The 25446-nt window shown below is 36.9% G+C and overlaps 1 protein-coding gene across 6 annotated transcripts in view; it reads left to right on the plus strand.

Annotated features, from left to right (window-relative positions):
* Positions 1-25446, plus strand: part of TENM2 (teneurin transmembrane protein 2) — a 1239558-nt gene that overhangs the window by 854446 nt on the left and 359666 nt on the right. For 5 of the 6 annotated variants that reach the window (XM_051978860.1, XM_051978861.1, XM_051978862.1 and 2 more), the window contains one exon: positions 17007-17216. The exons of the other annotated variant lie outside the window; for it this stretch is intronic. In XM_051978860.1, coding sequence (XP_051834820.1) covers positions 17007-17216 — 210 coding nt within the window. The remainder of the gene's footprint in view (positions 1-17006; positions 17217-25446) is intronic. 6 annotated transcript variants of the gene reach the window in all.

Genomic DNA, 25446 nt, shown 5'->3' on the forward strand with positions numbered 1-25446 from the left:
CTAACAATAAGAAATGTTTGTCATGTAGGACCGTATACAAGGTAGGTATTTCATAAAAGCTTTTATAAAGTATTCATATGAATTGACACGAAGGCAGGCTTTTCCTTCCCTGTATTTATGAATTAATTGACTTCCCATGAAGAACTTGGAGAGATAATAATCTATAAATTACAATTCCTGAATATGTGTATTAGCATGCTGTGGATGCAGGGCATCATGGGATCTAAGTGGGCCTCAGTTTTAGGGTTCTTAATGTGAAGTCTATGAATTTGACAGCAAAAAACAAAACAAAACCCTGCTGTGTAAAATGAGGTTGGGTAAGATGGCTGCTAAGGACCAGCTCAGTACTCTAAAGTGCTGTAGATATTTATTATATGACTTGCTATGGAGATATTTAAATCCTAGAATATGTATCATGGAATATAGGAAGACCACACCTGTTATGAGCCATACTTGTGAATCTCTACAGATGGAATTCAAACCAATCTCTACCACCATATTTTCACTGTTGAGAGCCTTTCTCCTCAGAATTTAGGAATAAAACTCCCTATGTTTTGGCATTCACAGAGCTAGTTGGGTCCGTGCCCTGTGTGGTGTTGGTAGCCGCTTCCTTGGTGTTTACCTTAGCTCCCCAAGCTGACCTGCCCAGAGATTGGTTGAACAGTGCCTTGTTTCAAGCTTGCAAAACCAGTGGCTATTGTATCTGTAGGGAGAGCAGATGATTCTTTTCCAGCTCAACACTGTAATTTTATCAACTCTGGCTCATGCAAACCTATATTTATAATGCTAATTAGGAGGGCACACATTTAATTTGGGTTGAGGACTGTTTGTATCTCCTGGAGCCTGATAGTCCAAGGCTCAAACTGCGGCAGTCACAGGCAGATCAGGCCTTTATGCCTTTTCCAAGTATTTGAAACAGGGCTTACTCTTGCCAAACAATTTCTCTGTTGAATTTGGGGGGGGGGGGGTGGGAAGGGAGAGAGGGAGAGGGAGAGGGAGAAAGGGAGAGACAGGAAGAGAGGGAGAGACAGGAAGAGAGGGAGAGAGAGAAGAAACAGACCAAGGCAGAGAGACAGAGACAGAGAGAAGGTGGGAGAAAGGGAAAGGAGGAAGGGAGATGGAGAGAGACAGAGAGAAGAAGGGGAGAGGAAGGAGGAAGGGAGGGAGACAGAGAGACAGAAAGAGAGGAAGTGAGAGAGACAGACAGAAACAGAGAAGGAGAGAGAAAAGAGAGGGAGGGAGGGAGGGAGGAGGGAGGGAGAGAGAGAGAGAGAGAGAGAGAGAGAGAGAGGAGAGAGAGAGAGGGAGGAGGGGGAGGGGAGGCGGCAGAGAGAAGGCGGGAAAAAGGGAAGGGAGGAAGGGAGACGTAGAGAGAGAGAGAAGAGAGAGAGAGAAGAGAGAGAGAGAGAGAGAAGAGAGAGAGAGAGAGAGAAGAGAGAGAGAGAGAGAGAGAGAAGAGAGAGAGAGAGAGAGGGAGGGAGGGAGGGAGGAGAGAGAGAGAGAGAGAGAGAGAGAGAGAGAGAGAGAGAGAGAGAGAGAGAGTGAGTGTAGGGGGAGGGGAGGCGGCAGAGAGAAGATGGGGAAAAAGGGAAGGGAGGAAGGGAGACGTAGAGAGAGAGCGGAAGAGGGGGAGAGGAAAGAGGGAGGGAGGAGACAAAGAGAGAGAGAGAGAGGAGAGAGAGAGAGGAGGGGGAGAGGGGGGGTGGCAGAGAGAAGGTGGGGAAAAAGGGAAGGGAGGAAGGGAGACGTAGAGAGAGAGCGGAAGAGGGGGAGAGGAAAGAGGGAGGGAGGGAGACAAATAGAGAGACAGAGACAGAAAGAGAGGGAGAGAGACAGACAGAAACAGAGCAGGAGAGAGAGGGAGAGAGAGAGAAAAAAGAAAGAGAGAAGAGAGAGAAAGAGTAAGAGTATGCTGAATATGCTGTACCTCAGAAAACTTTGAGTTTATCTTCTGCCTGCATAATATATTTTGCTGTGTGCTGAGAAAACATGCCTCTTATGTTATCTAATTGTTTCCTGACACATTTAGCAACATTTCACACTCTTTAAAGTGACATTAACATTGCTGACAGTGGAGGTGCTTTCATTAGACAGGCTTTGAATTGTAGCCAGGATGCACGGCAGGTCCTTAAACAGGCTTGTAAAAGGCAAGAAAGGTATTATTTGTGAAAATAGGGACTTGGCCAACATTGCCCTGCTGATGTCTCTTAATTTTGCTGACTCAAATAAATTTTAAAAAATCTTATGAGGGGAGAACCTCACATAGTCATTTTATTTCCAAAGGCAAGTCACAGGCCTCTGTCGATGTGCAGTGTATGGGCTTTGGAAAGCCTTTAGTGCCACTCTATCAAGCATATTCAATTTAAAACATTCATTTAACTACAACTAAGTACAATGCTATTTTAGACAAAGATTTGCCATTACTCCAAAAATTAAGGTAAACTGTGTTGTGAGTACTCATAGCTTGGCATTCTTCTTTTTTTTTTTTCTGAGGCAATTGGGGTTAAGTAACTTGGCCAGGGTCACACAGCCACGAAGTATTTAAGGGTCTGAATGCAGATTTGAACCCAGGCCTTCTTGACTAAAGGGCTGGTGCTCTATCCACTGCACCACCTAGCTGCCCCCAGCATTTTCCTTTCTTAGTGAGACCTTTGTTGTGCAGTCATTGCAATCATGACCCCATTTAGGGTTTTCTTGGCAAAGATACTGGAGGGGTTTACTATTTTCTTCTCAATTTCATTTTACAGATGAGGAAACTGAGAACAACAGAGTTAAATAGCTTGCTCAAAGTCACACAGTCAGCGAGTATCTAAGATCAGATTTAAATTAAGAAAAAGGAGTCTTCCTGGAGCCAATATACTCTCCAGTAATACTTGATGGTCCTTATGAGTCTTAGGAACGCTTCTCTCCCCCCCCACCCCCAGCCCCAGGCATTGTGTTCTAGATGATCCTTCAGAGAACAGTGTTTTACAAATGTCTCTTTCCACCTTCACTTTTTAAGAGATGAAATTGGTTCTTTCTTCCGACCTTGAAGAAAACTTGATCCATGTCTCTCTATGGTCTTCAGCTTGATGAAACTGTTAAGACAAAGCCAGATTTAGTGAGATTATTGTGTTCTAAACTCTGAGAACCCTGGGAGGCAGTAGGGTTCAATGGGAAATTCAAGACCCACCTCAGATATTTATCATACATTGGACTTTGATTGACAAGTCTAGATGAGCATAACCCTTTTCATGTCTAAAACTGTGATCTGGAAGCTAAAAGGAAAATTCCTGGTTGGGCCTTGGTGAGTCTAAGTGCCCTCAAGTCAGATACATATATCCTAATTGGAGTCAGACCATCTCCCTATAAAGTATATGAAAGCTGTACCAAATTAGATCTAGAAAGGACTCTAGTAAAACTTCCTCATTTTGTAAATGAAGAAATGAAATTCCAGGCTACTGATGTCCAGAGAGAGAGAGACTGTATATTGTGTGAATTCACACAGCTTATTAGCAGCAGAATCATAAACAGAACAGTTCTCATCTTAAGTATTCTTTCCATTTACAATATCATACAATTTTGTAAAAGGACTTTTAGATGTGAGACTGATTGAAAACCAATATTCTTTCAACTCACTGGAGTGTGTGGTTATTGTATTCATATGAGAACTGAAGATCTTTTACATCAGTTTATAACTTTGAAAATATTTATGTCTATTAGATTCAAGGGAGGTTTTTTTCCTCCTTAAAAAAAGATCCACCTAATAAATATTCAATTAGTACCCACTGTATCCAAGGCCTTGGGGGAACTTGAAGGGAAGAAACAGTCCCTGTCCTCAAGGATTTTATATTCTACAGAGAGATTAAGTGTATATAGAAATAAGGAAATATAAAATTTCGTCTTTCTAGACTACATCATTACATGTTACCAGTAGATCAGGTACCTACCTATTTTATCATATTTTAAAAAAAATAAATGCAAGTGGCATTTATTTTTTTATAATTAAAATGTACAATGGAGGTCTAGTATTTATGATATGCAGATTCTTACTCTTTTTTTAAAAAAAATTTATTTTCAGTCATAGAACAAAATATAACACAGTACAATAAAAAAGGATGATTGTACATGAAAACTACTCTTGTACAACTTGTTATTCCCTTCAAAGATACTACTTGTGAAGTGAAAGTTGAAGTGAAATTTCTGGAGGCTTTGTTTGCTTTCCAAGGTTGCTGCCTTCAGGGGCCATTGCTTGTTGATTCTGTGGAGTTGGTCTGTAGGTGCCTATGTATCACTCTGGCCAAACTTAAGCCCTTTGGAGGCCTTGTCTTTTTTGAGGTTCTCTCAATTTGTTTTAGGAAGACAACTGTTTTACCCTTTTATTTTCGCTACTCTACCTTCTTTTCATGTGATTTTCTGTCTGTGAAGAAAATCTGGAGAACCTGAAAATTTCTGACAGACTTTGCCATCTTCCCAGAATGCCCCTATTTCTATCATATCTTCACCATTTTTTTCTACATCTCTAGAAAGAATCATGACAAATGGACCTAAGTATGGGGAATGGGAAATTCTAGATGGATGGCTGTGACTAGCATGTACTTGGATACTTTGCAGTAAACATGCATGTCTCTTTGTTTTAACTGGTATTATGTCTTTGGTGTAAGAAGCTCCCAATGGAGAAATTCCTTCTACCAGAACATTCCTGCAACTGCTCCACAATTTACAGTTGTGAGCATTTATTGTAGTGCTTAATGGAAACATGGAAAGGTAAAAAGATTTGTCCAGGGTTTCACAGCTAAATTGAGTCCAAGCTTTCATGACTCCAAGCCCAGATTTCTATCCATTATTTTTTGTTGCCTCTTGTATATATTTTTTTCTTTCTCTCTCTCCTTCCCTCCCTCTTCCTCTCTCTTTCCTTTTTTTCTCCCTCCCTCCCTCCTAATCCCCTCTCTCTTTACCCTTTTTCTCCCCTCCTCTCTCTCTCTTTCTCTCTCTGTCTCTCTCCCTCTGTCTCTTTTAGCCCCTCTCTCAATACTTTCTTTCTCACATACACACATATATCTATGAATCTATATAAAATTTGGAAATGCTTGCCTCATGTAGATCCAACCTTATGTAGCAAACTGCAAGAAAACAGTATTATAATAACTGGTAACTAAAATAAAATTCACTAAGTAATGCCTATTTTCTGGCATGATTCCTTTTGCTTTTCATGAAAATTACTAGAACAAAAGGAAAAGATTTGGGGATATTTGACTTTCTCAAACCTTTCACAATTCCATTTCCATCACTTTATATCATTAAAGATATTTGATATAGGATTTTAGAATTGTAAGGGAATTTTGAATAGAATTATTCTGTTACTCTCATTTTATAGATTTCTTAGACTTAAGAGCTAGTTAAGACATAAGAGGTTATCTAATTCTAGTCTAACCATTGTTCTTTTTATTAAATGAGTGTGGCAAGAGTAGCCCAGAATGATAAAAATGACTTGACCAGGGTCATATTGGGAGTAACAAGTAAAGTCAAGATTAAAGCCCAAATCTTCTGCCTTCAAATCTAATACCTTCTTCATTATACCACATGGCAAGAACTAAGCTGGGTGGATAGTCAATGCTAACTATCCCAATGCTGACTATCTACTTAGCTTAGTCCTTGCTCTGTGATGTTGCATCTGTCATGCTCTGATCATTTGTTGATTATTTAATAAGTTTTACTTTATTCAGTAAGTCACTGATCATTAGTCTTTATCCTATGGTCTAGTATTTATCATATTGTGATCATTTATTGATTATTCAATAACAAATATCACACAATAAATTACTGATCATTTAGTAACTATCTCATAATGTCTTACACCATCAATAAAATTATTTTTGTTGTTATTAAATGTTTTCAATAATGTTTGAATCTTCATGATGCCATTTAGGGTTTTCTTGGCAATGATACTAGAGGAGTTTGACATTTCCTTTTTCAGAAATTGAGATAAACATGATTAAGTGGCTTATCTAAGGTCACCTAGGTAGTTAGTATCTAAGGCCAGATTTGAATTTGGTCTTTCTAACTCCAACTATATGCCTGGAAAATAAAATTATACACTCTCTTGTGTAGATTTATATTGTTGACTCTTATTTCATTTTGTTTTATTTTACCCCTCCAAGTGAAATATAAGATTCTTGAGATCCAGGAACATATTGTACATTGCCGTATACTTCATAGCACTTATCAACAAGACAGAACGTTCAGTAAATAGGTGCTGACTGTTTATAAGTTAAGGAGACTCATTTCATCATATCTTAATTTTCTAATGTATCCATTCAAGATATTAATAACACCGTCCTGTTTTAGAAAGTTTAGAAACATCTAACACTATCTCATCTTAGAAAGGTTAGAAGATTTAATTAATGTTCATGGGGCACCTTGACATCCTTAGATAGGAGGTTATTTGAAGATCTATTGCTTTTGATAAACATTTATGTCATTGCAGATAAGGTGGAGATTTCTGGCAATCTATAGCCTACAAACGTGAAAATAGCACAAATTAACTTCCTTTCAATCTCATGAATATGAAGATTGCCACCATTATAAAACTATTGAAATCATATTATTTTAAAATAAACTTCACTCTCCATCTAGATCCTGATCTATTTTTGGTACCTTTCAAAGTACCATGCTGCAGAGAAAATGTGATATATAAACATGCAAAGCCTTGGTGTAATATGCTAATGATGCATGAATCTATCTAGGGAAAACCTGTGGGGACTGGCCATTCTTGGACTCCAAAAAGAGAGTCTTTAAATTGGGGGCAGAACCAACACAGAGATTTTCAATAAATTAATTTTACCAGCTTAGGCAAAACTTTGATTCTTTTTTTTTTTTTTCCAGTGGCTAGTTTGTAAAGATTTGTTTTTTAAGAAAATGCTTAACTGGGTTTTGGGGATTTTCCTGAGTAGAAGTAAAGTGGGCAATTAGGTTTCTTGTTGCAAAAATTAAAAATAAGGTTATTTGGGGGTAGAGCAAATTAAGTTGTTTTATAAAAACAGAGCTTTCCCTAGAGTGCAGCTTATCTGGTTGATTGGATTGCCTCCGGCAGCCTTTAAGGGGCTCTGAAAGAAAAAAAATTAACTCTGGCCAGATAATCCTAAAATATCTATGAGGCATATGTATATGTATATTTGTATCTATGAGTATATGGATCTGTTTATATGTGCATGATATATGTGTGTGCATGTGTGAATCTGTATATTCCTATATAGCATGTCCCAAAAGTTTTAGTGCAGTTTTAAGTTTTAATTTCTTGTATATGTGTATGTATGTCTGTATGCATATATATGTGCATATGTATGTGTGTGTGTGCACAATACCTATATATGTATATAGAAAGAAAGAAGGAGAAACAGTCAAGAGGCAGAGAGAGAGGAAAGAAGGAAAGAAGGAGGGAAGGGAGGGAGGGAAAATATAGATTAAATATGGGCAATTCTTTTAAACATATTTTGAGGTAATATTTATAAAGCACTTTGCAAACCTTAATGCACTATGTAAATGTTAGCTGTTTGGGTCCTCCCTTCACCAGTATAACTCTCAGTTCTTTCCCATTTTTTCATGCAGTTTCATTCTTGTCCCAACATGTTTGTGGTAATTTTCTGGTTCTTTTAACATTCTGGATATGTCTTTATATCACTCAGACTGTCCATCTGTTGCTATTCATTCTTGCAACCTGACTTGGCAAACCTCTTTTCCAGTCTTATATATCATTCTCTGACAATCATACCTGACCTTTTCTAGTCTTTACAATAGCCAGTACAACCTTGAACAATAAATAGTAAATATCCTTTACTGGGTCTGGATTTCCTTCTTTCTGTAATGAGGGGAAGGGATTGCTAAGGCTTTTCCACTTTTGAAATGACATACCTGGTGGAATTTATGCCACTTCTTATTGTTGGTAACTTGTCATATGCTACTTAAACACAAAGAATCTTTCCATTGCTTTTTGGATCACTGTATTTTGATTGCCCTGAGATTATGTTATTCCCGCATATAGCAAAGGTCCTAATTCTGAGTTCTCGAGACTGAATTCATTGCTTTTGTCCTATTACATCACCATCCAAGAGTAGAATTCTAGACACATTACATTTAAAAAGTTAACTTTTATCTCTTGTCTAAATCCTCTTCAAAAGGGATTAGTCAATCAATAAATATTTATTGAGTACCTACTATGTGTCAGGCGCTATCTTAAGCACTGGGGATACAAAAAAGAAACAAAAGAAACTAAGGTAGTTGCTGTTCTCAAGGAGCTACCAAGTAAATATTACAGACTAGCCGTATAAAGATTAAATAGGAAATAATTAAAAGAGGGATTAAGAAAGGTGGGGAAAGACTGCCTGTAGAGATGGCTTGAAACCTATTTTTGATACTTAGAACCTGGGTGATTTGGGACAAGTCATTTAACCTACATGGGTTTATCTGTAAAATGAGGGGGTTGCAAGCTGGGACCTGAAGAAAGCTAGTGGAAGCCAGTAGGTAGCAATGAAGGAAAGCATTCCAAGTATTGAGGACAAGCATAAGAATGCCCAGAGTTAGGAGATGGTATGTCTTGATTAATGGGATCTCATCTAATAAGTTATTTGATATACAAAGTAGATGATGTATAGGGCAGCTATTTATTTATTTATTTCTCCACCATCAAACAAGTGTCTAAAATATGAAACTAACATCTTAACATGAAATAGTAACCCATTTCTGATACTGTGTTCTCCCAGGAGATAAGTGCTTAAAACATTAAAAATTGAAACACATAGGACTACAAAAACAAGAGATTCCAAATTCTTGAATTTACAAGTTTATCATCATCCCCTACTCCCAAAAATAAAAGCAATGAAACCAATACAAACAAAATCCTTCTCACCTCAGGATCATTCTTCAGTTACCTAGGCTCAAAAAAAAAAAAAAAAAAAAAGGCAAAAGAGCTAGATACCTAGAGCTTTTGAGGTCCATTCTCATTTTCATAGACAACCCTGTGAATTAATTACAATTTATTCAATGTAGCCATTATCCAGAGAGGAAGAAAGAGAAATCTCCTCCTCCTCTTTTTGGGAAATGTAAGGAAGCTCTGGAAAGTCCTAAACCACAAATTCTGAAGAAGAGAGAAGAGAAGATAAGGATTTATATAATTAGATATTTTGTGTGTGTGTGTGTGTGTGTGTGTGTGTGTGTGTGTGTGATGCTTATTATGTAGTAGGAATTCTGCGAAAATAGCATTTCATTGAATCCTCACAATAACACTAAGATTGGGTGTTATTTTCCCCATTTTATAGTTGAGGAAACTGAGTGAGAGAAGTTATTTCTCATTTTTAGGTTTACTGAATGGACATATTTTACTGTCCAGTGACCAATCCTCTGTGATGAAACTCCTCCTCCTGTAATGGAAGAAGGGAGCAAATGAGGGGTATTACAAAGAAATCAATAAGAAGCTTCTGGTTTTGCATTCCCCTTATAAAGAGGCCGATGGACTTCTCATTGGAAGCAGTAAGGATGCACACTATGGGAAATCACTGAGTTCAGAATACATCAGTCCCTGAAAGTGGGCAGGACATAGGCATATATTCAGTGGGATGGCCACTGTGTTTCTTCAGGATTAGCAGCTATATGGGATTAATCAAATACTCAATGCTTAAATAGATCTGTGGTCTTGTTGAAGTGTGTGGAATTCCCCAGTTATATAGAAAGCAAGAAACCCCATCCCTATTTGCCCATCTTATGAAGACTTTTATCTTCATCCCACTGTAAATTCACCAACTAAGTGGGAGGGGGCACAAAACCTGCTAATCAGAATTTACTTGATTCTGCTTGAAACAATTGTAGTAATGAATAATAATAACAATGATAGTTTGCATTTATATAGTGAGTTCTATGTACCAACCACTTTGATAGGCACTTTGCAAATACTTTAGCTGATTCTCACAACAATCCTGGGAGGTAAATGCTGTTAGTATCTGTATTTTACTGGAGAGGAAACTGAAGCAGATTGTTGTTAGGGGACCTGCTCAGAGTCACACAGCTAAGAAATATCTTATTCTGAATTTGAACTTGATTCTTCCTGAATCCAGGTCCAGTACTCTATCCACTCTGTTAGCATATAGCCAATCTATATATCACTCATTTATCCCAGTCTCTCATCATATGCTCAGGCCATGTACTTTTTCAGTCACCTATTTCTTTGGTGATGTCTTTTATTCCAGCTCTTTTTTATAGTTTGTTTTGTGGGTAGTTTTTATAAAAAACAAAAAAACAACTAATGGTGGGGCAGCTTACTTACATCTACCACAAGCTTCTTCTTTGTCTTCTGATATATTTTCATTTTTAATTTTCCAAAATATTTCATATTTCATGATTTGTAGTCATGAAACACCACTAGTAGAAAATTAAAAAGACAAACCTTTGTTTCAAGAAGTTTGGGGTCATGAAAGGAATCTTGCAAGTTTCCAGAGGCAAGCCATATAACATCCCTTGAGGAAATATTGACATTAAAGAGATGAGTTTTTGCCACAGCAAATAGTTTGTCATTGAGAACATTATCCAATTGTGATCCAGCCTGAGCATGGCTTATTGCATACCTGTGGCTCCTGTTATTAGAATAGAAAAGTTTCATCAGGATGGAGGAGCTTCCAGTGTGAGGACTCTCTCTACCAAAAAAAAAAAAAATGAATCTTATGGAGTTGCTTAAATTAAAGAAGGGAAATGACTACCTCAGAGACTCACATTTGAAAAACTTCAGGTAAGGTGTTTGAACTCAGGTTTGCCTGACTCCCAGCTCAGTTACTCTATTTCTGCTATATCAAACTACTGCTGTGTCTTCCTAATAATTATTGCCTTAGAATTTTCCATTGGAAACAAAGGAGCTACTTGAAGATGTGACAACATGACATAAATAAAAACATATGTATATGAAGTCTTCACACATCACAGCCTATGTTAAGCATCATACCTGAGCAGTGGGAAACAAGGAACATTTTCTGCACTTTGAAAATCCTTGTTTGCTGGATTCATTAGGGTCCCTTCAGTTGTGCATTTGTGATTGAAGCTAGAAGCTCACTTGCTTCGGGCTATGTTTTTTTTTTTTTTTTAATTGAAGAAGTAGGACAAGAAATTGAATATTTCTACTTCACCAAGTGCTTCTAGAAACCACCTAGGCCATAATAGGGGTTGAAAGAGAGTTGGTATGTTGGACCCCTCCCAGAATTCCAGCCTGGGATGGGGATACTGGGGTGGAAAAAAGAAATTATGGGAGATTTTTAGCTAGAGCTTTCTCTCCTTCCCGCCTCTCTCACTTTCTCTGCGTGTGTATGTGTCTATCTCTCCATCTTTTTTTGTCTCTGTCTCTTTCTATTTTTCTGTGAGCATCTGTCTTTCTGCCTCTCTTTTGTCTCTGTTCTTACCTTGTCTCTCTGTCTATCTCTCTGTGTTTATCTTTATCTCTCCATGTGTATGTGTGTTATTCTGTGTCTCTGCTTGTCTTTCTGTCTGTCAGTCTCTCTCCCTGTCTCCCTCTCTCTCTGTCTCTCTCTGTATGTCTCTGTCTCTGTATTTCTGTATTTCTTTCTCCCTGTCTTTCTTTTATCTTTGTCTTTGTCCCTCTGGGTTTTTTTTTTTTTTTTTTTTTTGTCTCTCTTTCTCTTTCCCTTTCTGTCTCTTTATCTATCTTTGTCTGTCTCTGTCTCTCTCTATCTATCTATCTCTGTCCCTGTCTCTGTTCTTTTCCCTTTGAGGGGCTGGGATAGGGGTGAAGTGGGAACAATAAGATCAACCTGATTCTTACAATAGAAGTAAGACTGGGTAGCTTAGATGAATCTATTTGAAGGATCACCTTAAGATTAGGCTTCAATCTGCGAAAAGCACAGTGATATAATAGAAAGTGTGCAGAACCTGAAGTCAAAGGATCTGTGTTTGAATCCCATCTCTGACACTTAGAACTTGGGTGATTTTGGACAAGTCATTTAACCTACATAGGCCAGTTTCTTTATCTGTAAAATGAGGGAGTTGCAAAAATAACCCCTGAAGTCCCTTGCAACTCCAACCCCATGAGAAGCAGTGTGGATCTTTGAGCAGTGAATTTCCCTTATGAATGTAATATTTTAAGAAGATGAATCTGGGTAGGGTATGCAAAATTGACTAGGAAGTAGGGAAGAAATCTGAGCCAGGGAATCTAGCTGGGAGGCCACCCTCCTGTGGCTTCTCCCTGTATAATAGCACCATATGCATTTATGATAGTACCTCTGGCAGAACCTCTCTGGGCCACAGTCTACTTTGAAGATGGGGACCTCACACTGCCTTGAATTTTTATGCAAGTCAGATAAGAAGCATCGTTGCTCTCCTGTAATCAAAACCAGACAGTCGTCCTAGAATTTGGTGCCTTTTCTGAAGAACTTTCCTGCTGATTTAAAGTGTAATTTAAGGGGCAAGGAGGATTGTATTTTCAAAGAAACAGGGAATGCATAAAATGAGGCAAAGAAATGTCTCAGATACTGAAAATATATCTATTCTCTCCTATGTTTCACCTGAACTATTCTCTGTAACCTCCAGAGATTTTTGGCTCTGACTATGCAACATTAAAACATCTGTAGGGAAAGTGAAAATTCATCTGGATGTTTCATTCACACAATGCCAAGTATTGTAGAAACATCTGGCTCATTGACTGAATTTTTCCCTTTTCAACCAGATGTTTGGCCTTGTATCAGCAAAGTCTTAATCAAACACTAGTAACTTTGTGCTAGTATCTCCCGAGATCAATTTGACCTTGACAGAGGTCATATTTTCACATGGATGAAGTTATTCATGAACAATTTCTCCATCTCAACAGGCAGGGAGATTTTTTTTTTTTGTTTCACATATCAGTCATTTCTTTTCTCCAAACCCAAGAAATCATCTTAAAAACAAAAAGGAACAGTCTTTGTGAACAACAAATATTGTGAATAGTTCTGGGATAAACCTACATTCATTCCTTTTTCTAGTCATGCTTCTCTATGTTCCATAGGGCAAAGAAATATCTCTGTATGATCCCTACTAGATTTAAATCCTTTGCTCTTTTGATATGTAGTCTTTCTTCAGTACTCAGCAACTAGAATTTCATGAGATAATTAAATTTCATCAGATTTAATACAGGATTCAGTAAGAGTGTTCATTGCCTTCCCCATTTCTTTTTTCCCCCTTATATGATCCTCATCCTTAACATGTGAAAAATATGAGCATTTCATACACATTTTAGTATCTCCATGAATGAAAAAAATGATCTATTACTTTTGAGTACATTTGGAAATGGATCCAGAAAGTTTCACACTACTCTAAGCCAACAACTGCTTTCAAATCCCAATTCAGAGTAGCTGGGTTTTGGGAAGTGATGCAAAGATGGAAATGCAATAGATTGGCCTTAGGGTGGTACAGATATTTCATGCAAATTCAAATCAGTTTAAGAAGCAAAACGATTCTTTAAGAGAGACATCACTCTAAAGAATGAAAACCTTACTTCTTTTGGCACAAGCTGTCCCTGATTTCCACCCCAACACCATTGATCCATATCATGAGTAGGTTAAGTTATCACGTAGCCTATGGGTGAGCCATGGGGAGTCTTGTCTCTAGTATGAAGCGTAGGAGTTGGAAAAAAAGTAAATCATCATTAATTTGGGACCAGAAAAAAAAATGGACCTTAAATTAGCCATTTTTGGATCATTCCCTATTTTTATTGGAAGGGCATCAGGGAATCAATCCAATCATCTGGATAGCTGCTTATGCCTTGAATTGTGCATATTAAAAACTAAAAACTAAGAAGAATGTTACCTTAATGAGATTTTAGTATATTTGCATATATGTGTGTTAAACAAATCTATTAAAGCTGCCCCATCTGCTGTGCACCCTGTAACCTTTGAAATACACCCGAGGGCCATGCCACCTTAAGTGGTTTTGCAGGAAATAGAAAGCAAAGAGAGACATGCTAACTTTCAGCTTCTGCCACCGTACTTTGGAACCTGTCTGTATCGGTGCAGATGGTCTCTGTCAGTTGGAACAGTCACAGGGGGAAAAAATGTTAGCATAATTGGACAAAATTAGAAAATTACATAGTGAATACAGTACAGGATAGCAGTTGATTGGGACAGATCTGTGGATTGAGCAATATCACGGTTCACAGTAGGTCCCAGGGAGCAGAATTTAGGGAGTAACACAGGCATGCTCTTTTCTGGAAGCACAGGGGCAAGGGATTCACAGGAATCAAACTAGCTTGCAATACCTCGTCTCAGTGCACTCAGTGCACCCTAGCGCTTTCACTGTTCTTCCATTGTCTGTATTTGTATAAATTAAAAAGCTGCTCTGTCTTGTACTCTATGAAATGAATTCATGCTTAACAAAATTTCAAAAAAGTTCCCATGAAGAATAATTTCACAGCAACTATCATCAGACTCTTGGAAAACTTGAATTTAATTCCATCTCAGTTGCTCAAAGGAATTTAAAAATTGGCTTCCAGCCATCCCAGTTGTACAACACTCATTCTCAGATGTGTCCCCCGATAATACAAACTTTAAAACCTATTATTGTCTATGTTAAAATTTGTTCCTGGCTAGAATCTTGCTGTTAAGTAGATATCGACACTACTTAAGTTCTGTTCTATTGACTCTGACTTTGGAATACCCAGATTATGTTCAATGGCTTTCAAAAAGATAAATACTGTTTCTCACAAGTGGCTACTTCTGACATCACAACACAATTGCATTATGGAAGAAAGGGCTATAGAGGGTGATTGTAGGTTAGATAAAGGGACTTTCAAAATTTTATGTTTTTTTTTTTAATCTCTGGAAAATAATACTCACGAAAACTTACACAACCTGGAATATCCTTTTGTGAAATTCTTCACATCCTTCAATGTAGTTAAATTCCATTCATTTTAACAATCATTTATTCAGTGTCTGCTATAAGTCAAGTCCTCTGTGAAATCTCCCTATATTTCTAATCCCCATCACTTTTCCAATCTTTAAATTCCTATAATGACAGACCATTATTATTCTCCTCCCCCTTCCTAATTACTTAAAAGCCAACAATTTATTTAGGCTATCCCTTAAAGAAGAGAGATATATGGAAGAAACCATTCATTAAGTGCTATCAGTGAGCTTAGGCCAGTGGGACAAAGTAATAATTCACATTCAAAGTTGGTCTGGAAATTTGGCAGTAATCATTGCTAACAACAACGATAATAATATCAGCCAAATCTACATCGTGCTCTTAGGTATACTGAGTGTTTTCATTATACCAAAGCTTTTATTCTTGCACAGTTATGTACACACCGATTCTGGTAAATCATATCCTATTCATACTTAATTGACATGATTTCAAGGATACTTTATCTTGATTTATGGTCGTCTTTCACTGGACAAAGGTTTCTAATCTCTCTAACTTTACATATTGTTTTTGTTCCCCCATGTTTTTATTATCTTGTAAATAAATGAATGAAAAAACAGATATTAATAATTTACCATGTGCCAAGTTCTGTGCTAACACTAAGGATACAGATGGGGAAAAGAAGACTGTTTCTGTTTTCAGAGAAACAGATTTTGGATAAAATAGACAATGGGAAAACCAGCATAAAATACAATTCATATATAAGCAAACACTGAAATGTATTTTTAAAAGTCCATCATTTAAAAGAAACTATTGCAGGAGAAACTCTAAGAAACAACTGCCCTTCCCTCAAAATTTATCTTATTTATAAGTTTTGTGTTGTATGCATGGAACTTCCTTTAATTAGGGAACAGCTGTAAGAGGATGATTCTTTGAGGGCCAGGTGGCTTTCTAACCCTAGTGCTCAGAAGGAACCTCATTCATTCATTCATTCATTCAGCACACATTTACACAGACTTATAATGTATCAGATAACGTACTAGGCAGTGTAGATACAAAACCAAAAACAAACAGCGTTTGTTTATACATTTAAAGAAACTCATTCTATTGGAGGAGACTACATAAACACAGCTAAGTAAATACAAAATAATTTCAGAGGATAGGGAAGGCACTAGAAATGGTTGGCATCAGAAAATGGCACCTGAGCTAAGTTTTATCAGACCTGAGGAAGGACTACACTCTAGATCTGGAGAAAGAATCCCCTTTGGGGTTTTCCTCCACTCTTCCGTCTCCATGTTCTTCCTTCTCACCACTTCCCACCCACCTTATCTCTCAGCTTTAGAGCACGATTCTTTAACCTGTTGTGTCTGGGACAATTCCACAGTTGTAGAACTAAAAAACAAATAAATAAAATAACAATGTGGGCAACTGAGAGGTTTTATAGATGTATGTATAAAGGAGGTGAAACTGTACCTTGTGATTATCTTTTCCTGATAAATTGGCCAACAGGTGTTAACAAACCACATGAAAGGAGAGATTGAGAGAAAAGAATAACCAGCATCTGAGATCTCTCTGAATATCCCATTGTCTGGCTCCTCCCTCTTCCTTCTTCCACTTGCAAAGTTTTGCACATTATCTCCCTCATTAGATTGTGAGCTCTTTGAAGTCAGGGACTTGTCTTTGCCTGTTTTGTTTTTTGTTTTTTTGTTTTTGTTTTTGTTTTTCTCCTCAGGGCTTGCCACAGTGCCCAGAACATAGTAAATGCTTAATTAATGTTTGTTGACTGAATGACTGACAGCCTATTAAGGAATTTCTTCATGGAAACCATGAGTGTCACCAATACTTTGGGGTGGGCATTAAGTGTGATTCCTCTTCCTAATTCTTTTTCACTTGAACTTAGCTTATCTTTCCTAACCCATGAAGATGGATGTCATGCAGCATGTCATGTTGTTTCTGAAATGACAAATAACACTTCCTCTGGTATAAATTTACACATTGGACTACTTCTAATAACACATGCAGTGTTTTCAGTGGGACACTATATATTTTTTAAATCTTTCTGTTATCAGCCAATTTCAGTGTAACTTTCTGAATATTATATCATTACATTCATTGCTGACCTTTGATCCCTCTGTCCTCTTTCCCAGGTCGTCCCATTCCACCTACATCCTCGTCTAGCCTTCTCCCATCTGCTCAGCTGCCTAGCTCCCATAATCCTCCACCAGTTAGCTGCCAGATGCCATTGCTAGACAGCAACACTTCCCATCAAATCATGGATACCAACCCCGATGAGGAGTTCTCCCCTAATTCATATCTGCTCAGAGCATGCTCAGGGCCCCAGCAAGCCTCCAGCAGTGGTAAGGAACCAGCAAGCACATCAAGTTTGGATGTGTGATTGTTTGTGTCTGTCTGTCATATGATCACTTTTTTGCTCAGAAGTTTTTGAAACAAGGGAATGGGGAGGGAAAATGTGGCAGAGAGTAAAGGGGAAAGACATTTCTGGATATGAGGCATTTCATTTTCAGGACAAATAACATCTATTTTCCCGTCTTATTCATTTCATTCTATATAAAGAGTTCTTAACTTGGGTCTACAGATCCTCAAGGGCTATATGATTGTAGATAAGAAAAAATACATCTTTATTTCATTATAATTGGTTTCCTTTGTAATCTTATGTGTATTATTTTTTGTGTGTCTAAAAACATTAATCTGAGAAGGAATTCATCAGCTTCACTAAATTGCCAAGAGTGTGTCTATGATTCCTCCTAAAAAATCTCGTCTCGTGTATTTAAGACTTAAAGAATGCATCAGTATATCTATATTATTTAAGAGGCTTTATTTGTCTTAATTTTAATTATCTTAATTATCTTAATCTTGATGACCTTCTTAGACAGGAGAAATTTCCCTAGGCTTCCACATTGAAGCAGAATTATTTCAAAGATGGAATACAGATGCAGGCTGTTAAATTTGAAAGTTGAATTTTGTATCATTTCTGTTATAATACCACTCAAGATACCAGTGCCCTTCCAGACCCCAGCATATGTGCACATAAAGTGCCATCATTTTATGATGGGTGATATTTGATTCTGGTTGCCTTAACTGTTTAGGAGATTTTGCTCTCAAATTACACTTGTAATTTGCCAAATTTAAAGGGATCTCTCTAGGGATTCATGCTGATATGACTTTGATTGGGTCATGTGGCATGGTAGTAAACATTGCCCTGCAATTTTCAGGTAACAGACTGTGTGGAATAGTGGAAACATCACTAGCTTTAGTGACACAGAGTATCTGAATTCAAATCCTGCCCTTGACACTTAGACCTTAAGCAAATCATTTCACTTCTCTTTTCCTATGAATTAAGTGATTGCATTAAATGTCCTATGTCTTGCTCTGTAATAAAAGTGAAAAGAAAAACTTAAACTTAAATTTTAAACTTTTGTTTGGCATAAATATGATTCCCAAACTTAATGTATCTTTTCCTATTACCAAAGCTCAAATGAATAGAAACCTTAAAATAGTTTAACAGATTGGTTTTGAAAATTAAGACTGACCATATCTGACTCTTCATAATTCAGATTCAGTAAATATTTAGTGTGGTCAGTTTAAAGCAGTCACCATCAAAATGATGCCTTGTTAGGCAGAAAGCCAACAAAAGCTCCAATTATATATAGATCCTAAGAAAATAACTTGCTCACAATGCAATCTATAAGAAAATAGTCTAGATGGAGTCAGAGAGATGAACTGACCTCTCATTTTCTTGACCAGAAAAATCTAGACAGAGTGAAATATGATGTGTGTGCCCTCTTAATGCCATTGTATCTATTGTCCCCAGATCTCTGGGACCTAGAATGACCATTGTAAAGGCATCCAAACTTGTTCTCAGTTCAATTCATAGACAAATCCTCCTATGGCTTTTAGGAGAGAACAGGATCTGAACTTTGCCTGTCCCCTAGAACTCCGTTCATAAAAAAGCATTTTTTGTGCTCCTTCCTTGATCAGCCCCTGACCACCATCACCTAATTATTCCTATAAAAATCAGGTGCTTTAGGTTTACTTCTGTGTCTTAGCCACCTGTCTTGAGTACTTCGATGGAACTGTTTGGGGCCACACTTTGGAAGAATTTCACGGACATCATGGCTTGTCCTTTTTTCCTGTATTGCTGATGGAGACCTCAGCTTTTTCAATAACTTTTGAACTGGTCACTCAAGAAATTCATCTCTCACCTTTACCTTCCTATCACTGGGCAGTAGGAAACAGAAGGCTCTGCCAAGAGCATGGCTTAATGAGATTACACTTGTCATGGAAAAGAGAGCTTTGGCTTCATGCATGAACATATGTTACTGTTGGCCTCAACATCTACAATTAGAAGAGGCCACCCAAATGAATTTAAGAGGACTCCTTCTGGGCATGAAGTGACAGACAGCCACTCCTGATAGCCATGCCCTTCCCAATAGCCAGTCCTGATATATTTAGTAAACTCGTATTCTTTTTTTTTTAAATTACCTAATCAAATCTTTCATCAAATGAGCAATCCATTGTTGATATTATGAAGGCCTTTAATCTACCATAAATCTTTATTAGAACTCATCAGAGCTTCTAGTTGGAGAGAAATGTGATTATAGCACTCTTAAAATGACATTACATCATTGGGGTGATTGGTTTATCATTTGGAGAAGAGACATCAATCATAACTAGCATAACCACACAGTAAATGAATTCAACCTTTCTACCACAGAACAATGACACTGTAATTGCTCAAAATCAGGCTTAAAATGGAATCGGAAAATGCTCTTTCTTCAAATATGATGTTAACTTAATGGAATATATTATGAAAAATCATGTTTGAGGAAATTCTATATAATTAAAAATATGTGGAAATATATTCCTTTTTTTTCTCTCATTAGAACTTGATTTCAGTTGCAGAATCATTTTTGTGCTGCAGAGATTATGTTGCATTTAATTGAACTACCCTCACTGATGTTTTTCTGCTTTTTATTCTGTACTGTGTAATCGTGATGCATATTGTATTATGAAGGACAAGAGGCTGTTGAAATGAGGTGCACCTGCTGATAGCTTTTTAAAAACAGACAATTATTACAGAGAAAATGAGACTTTTTCAAAGCTATATCCTTTTATGCATATAAAGATACCAGAGTAAAGATGATTTCCATAAGAGAGGTCAGTTCATCTCTCTGCACCATCTAGACTATTTTCTTATAGATAGCATTGTGAGCAATTTATTTTCTTAGGATCTATATACAGTTGGAGTTGGTTGAGGGTATTTTTGTTGACTTTATGCCTAATCAAGGCATCATTTTGATGAAAACAGCTCTAAACTGACCACACTGAATATTTATTGAACTTGAATTATCAGAATCAGATATGCTTAGTCTTAATTTTTAAAACCAGTCTGCTAAACTGATTTACTCATTTGAGCTTTAGTAGTAGAGAAAGATATATTAGGTTTGGGGGGGGGTCCCATATTTATTCTAAACAATGGTTGTGTGGACACAATATCTTTTTCTGACCCTATTATTCAACATACTTAGTTTCAGTGGACACTGCTGAGGGCTCTTTCATGATCCAGCCAAATGGGACACTATTCAGAATACTTGCTTTGGTTTAGCTATTGTGAAAGCAAATGCAATTGCTGTTTATTTTTTTCCTCTCCTCCACACAATAGATTTGGGTTAGGATAAGCTAGAGACTCTGTCAAAATGCTCAATTTATTCTTTTCTTTTTATTTTTTAAAATTAAATTTGGTTTTTCAATTAGCAACCATTTATTTTCTCTTTCTGTCTCTTGCCCCAATTAGAGAAAAAGATAAAATAAAGTAAAATAAAACTTTCATAAGAAAGATGCATAGTCATCCCAGTTCAGGAGTATCTTAACTTTGAAAATGGTTTCTATGACTGACTTTTTTAGGTAATCATTTTTGGAAAAATGCATAATGTAACAGAAAGAGTACTTTATGTGATGTCAGAGGACCTGGATTCAAATCTTAGCTCTGTAATTTACTACCTGTGTGAGCAAATCTCTTAATCTCTTTGAGCTCTGTACTCTTTTACAAAAAATAATAATAATAATAATGTTAACTTAAATGAACATTTGATTTTTTTTTAAGTTTTAGCAAAGGCATTTATTTATTTTTCAATTTTTAATAATATTTTTCCAAATACATACAAAGATAGTTTTTTACATTCACCTTTGCAAAAACCTCGTGTTCTAAATTTTTCTCCCTCCCTTCCCTTCACTTCTCTCACCTAGGCAGCAAGTAATCTAATATAGGTTAAACTTGTACAGTTCTTTTATACATATTTCCACATTTATCATGCTGCACAAGAAAAAATCAGACTTAAAAAAGGGAAAAAATAGAAAGAAAAAAAGCAAACAAACAACAAAAAAGGTGAAGATACTATAATATGATCCACAATCAGTCCCCATAGTCCTCTCTTAGGATGCAGATGGCTCTCTCCATCACTTCCTTGTTGAAAAGGGCCATGTACATTACAGTTGATCATTGTATAATTTCTTGTTGCTGTGTACAATGAGATCCTGTTTCTACTCACTTTACTTAGTATCAATTCATGTAAGTCTCCCCAGCCCTCTCTGAAATCATTCTGCTGGTCATTTCTTACAGAACAATAATATTCCATAACATTCCTTTATCATAACTTATTCAGCCTTTCTCCAACTGACGGGCATGCACTCAGTTTCCAGTTCCTTGCCACTACAAAAAGAGCAGCTATAAATATTTTTGGACATGTGGGTCCTTTTCTTTCTTTTATGATCTGTTTGGGATATAAACCACTAGAGACACTGCTGGATCAAAGAGTATGCACAGTTTGATAGCTCTTTGGGCATAGACACTTTTAATTCTAAATCTCTGATCCTATGAACTAATAATATTGTTTAATATGATAGACTTCAAATTGGACATATAATGGGTAGAGTATTCTGTATCATATTTAAAATGAAGAGCCAATTTTTCTGTAGAGCTAATTGTGGTCTACTAGTTTAAGCAATAAGCTGGGAGTTAGACAACCTGGATTTAATGGTAAATCACGTCACCTGTCTTGGTCTACGTTTAACTCATCTCTAAAATGAGTATTTTGAATCAGATTATGTCTTATGTCAAAGCTTCCATCTAACTCTAATTATAATAGTAGTAGTAGTAACAATACCTGACATTTATAGAATACCTTAAGGTTTGCAAATCACTTCATATGTAACCATCTCATTGGATCCTAACAACAACTCTAGCAGGTATGTAGGTGTTATAATTATTCTCTCTTAACAGAGAAGGAAAATGAAACTAACAAGAGGTTAAGTGGTTTGTCCATGGTCAGAAGCAAATGCCAGTTTTGTGTCCACCATTCTATCCACTGTGCCACCTAGATTCCAGTAATTTATGTGTCACATCACACAACAACTAATATGGCTTCCTCTAGCTAAAACTGAGTTTTAGTGGTTAGTCTTGTCAAAGACTTTCTGAAGAACTTTTTTGGTTTATATGGATCATCTTATTATCTTTCTTTTTCTCAGAGATAAAATAAAATTATTACCTTGCATTATTCAACCCTGATAGCCAAAAATTGTTTCCCATTCTCTATTATTCCTTAATATCAGTGAAGCACCCCTTTTTCAAAGGTATCGTACATCTCTTCTTACACATTGCAAATTATGATGTCTGATGTCCTTGGTCTAAAAAAGACAAAGCAATCATATACTCCATTTAGTAGGAGACTTGAACTCCCATAAAGTAAAAGCAGAACCTTATCATTATGACTTATTTGGCGATCATGGGAAGTGGAGTGGTACAGAAGAGAAAGTCAGAGGACCCACATTTGAATCCTGGTATTGTTTAAGTGACCTTTGATGGGACCTCAATTGCCATGTCTATAAATTGAAAGGGGGGAGGTGGATTAAGTGATTTTCAAGGTTCTTTTCAGCTCTAATTTCATCTCTGGTTGTTTTCCATGTCTAGTGCTCATTCTTTGGAGACAAGGAGTAAAATCTTGTAACAGCATATTATCCTAAAGTTTAGCCTATTTTGATCTTAGAGAAAATTAGCTAGGGTTGTACTGGAACAGTAGTACTAGAAATAAAGTGTTATGTTCTCCCTTATTCTTCTCCCCTCTAGCTACTTCCTTTCACATCACCATCGCTCTAAGTGAGTGGATTTTTTTTTTTGTGACCTTCTAAGGACCACATTAACGAAACCAGCATTTCTTATATTCAATAATATAATTTGAATCCCTGTGTAATAACTCATCTGGAAAAATCGCCTGGAACTTCCCTTTGGCAACATAATGAAGAATTCTGCCACTTCCTAGGCTTACTGGGAGAAAAAAATATGGCAGCATTTATATTTCAGTGCAGAAGTATTGGCTTATCTTATTTCTTCCTTAAAAAAAAAAAACATTGAGTTTTAGTTATGTAGGAGTCTAAATAAAGGTTTTTGAATCACTCACTAGGTAGCCCTTTTTTCATTTTGCTAGAAGGATATCACTTGAAAGTAGAAATGAGAATCAAAACCAGTGATCCATATTCTAGGACCATGGGTGCTGCTCAAGTGCTTGAAGAGTCAGGGGATTCATTTATTAAATGGGTCCTTTGGCCTTCTAAGGTTAAAAAAAAAAAAAAGAAATTCAGTCAGGTAATCAACTCAAAATACATGTAACAAATGAAAACTTGCTGGTATTTATTTAGTTATAGAGGATGATGTGTTTAGTTTAACATTTCACTTGTCATTCTGGTGTCATCATGGAAGGAAGTTTTCAATATAAGCAGATTTTTCAGATAATTTGAACATTTTGATTTTTGTTTTTACTGAACCTGATGTAAGATGTCCTCAACCAAGGAACTTATTTTGTAAATGTAGATTGGCCTAATCTTCTCTGAGCCTTGTACTTTGAGAGAATTGCCTGGTCTACTAGTCAGAGTCACATAGCCTTTATGTGTTACTATGACATTTGAAGCAAGGGGCCCAGGATTCCCTAGCTTTTATGTCAACTGTATATGTACTATGCCGTATGCTCCAAGCTTATGTATGTGTATATGTATGTTTATATATACCTATAATTTTTGCAAAAATACATTTTTAACATAGCACAAATGTGAATTTTAGACTAGAATGAGGAAGACTAGAATCTTGTCAGTGAGAGCATATTATCTAACCTTGTTTGACTAAGAAGAAAAATGAGAAAACTGATCAAGTAATTAGAGCTCCTTAGGAAGATGAAAAGCTAATTTAGTGGGGAGCTGGGAAGAGTTTGGGGGCAAAAGGAAATATATAAGAGGTCATAATCAGAGCCGAAGGGGAATTCAGTGGTAGAACGGTAATTGATATTGATATGATAAGGTGTGACCTTGCTGGTCTGTAGGTGAAGTGTACGAGTAGGGGCAAAAACCCTGGGATTGAGTTGCTCAAAGAATAGAGCCAATATTTTGTATATGAGTATGATACTGTTAGGGAAAAAGGAGGACAAAAGGGCCAGATAAAGAAGTCATCAAGAGGTGTGGAAAAGTATTTTGGATTCTAGTAGGAACAGTCACAAAGATGGTAAGAGACTAATTATACAGGATGTTCCAAAGTTCTTTAGGCTTAATGCCTTTGGGGACAGTCTTCATAAAATAGTATATGGACTTCAAATGAGAAGATACTGTCAAATGATAGTGGTAGAACAATGATTCAGAAGTCGGAGTGAAGAGTAAGGAATTTTCTGTCCAAAATGTTTGTGTAAATGGAGGAAGAGCTAGAGAGTAGAAAGGACATTCATGATAAGGTCAAGATGGTAGTAATGATAAATGGTAAATGGTGGTAATAATATCTTGCCAATTAAATATCCACAGATCATAAGCCACGTGGCATAATGAATAGAGAGCCAGGCTATACTCAAGATTCAAGTTTTCCATCTAACATGTAGTAGATATGTGAATATGAGTAAGTCATATAGCCGTTCAGGCTAGGCAGGACAAGTCAATAAACATTCACGAAATGCTGACTATGTGCTCAACATTGTGCTAAGCTCTGGGATTTGTAATCTAGAAAAAAGAATGATAGTCATTGTCCTTGGGGAATTTACATTAGAGTGGGGTAAGATGAAAAGAAAAATGGAGTCAAAAAATGGTAAAAATGGCAAAAAAAGAGTTACCTATTTAAGGGCCTAATGGAAAAAGTCTGGAAAGACATAAATGGTCAAAAGGAGAATAGTTTGCTGGCCTGGGCCTCTCCACAAAGTGGAGGCCCCAAGAGGAACTCACCAGTGGGAGAAGGGGACTGTCATGGTTAAGGTCCATCCAGGATAATAATGAGTCCCCAGGTTCTGGAGTAGAGGCTTCCACATGAAGTCAAGCTCCTGAAGATGGAGTGAAAGAGTAAGAGGAAAAGGGAGGAAGAGATATTGTTAGAAACTCCTCCCCAGGAATAATTCTCCTTCAGGAACTTGTTCCAACTACAATCCTCTGGATTGTGTTTACCTGATGGGGGTTGATTACTATGTAATACACAGGTCCTTCAGACCTGGGGATTTCAGTGTCTAATAGCACTTAAAAGCCTGAACTTTCTTGTTAAACTTGGAACCA

Source organism: Antechinus flavipes, chromosome 2, assembly GCF_016432865.1.
Source record: "Antechinus flavipes isolate AdamAnt ecotype Samford, QLD, Australia chromosome 2, AdamAnt_v2, whole genome shotgun sequence".
NCBI classification, from domain to species: domain Eukaryota; kingdom Metazoa; phylum Chordata; class Mammalia; order Dasyuromorphia; family Dasyuridae; genus Antechinus; species Antechinus flavipes.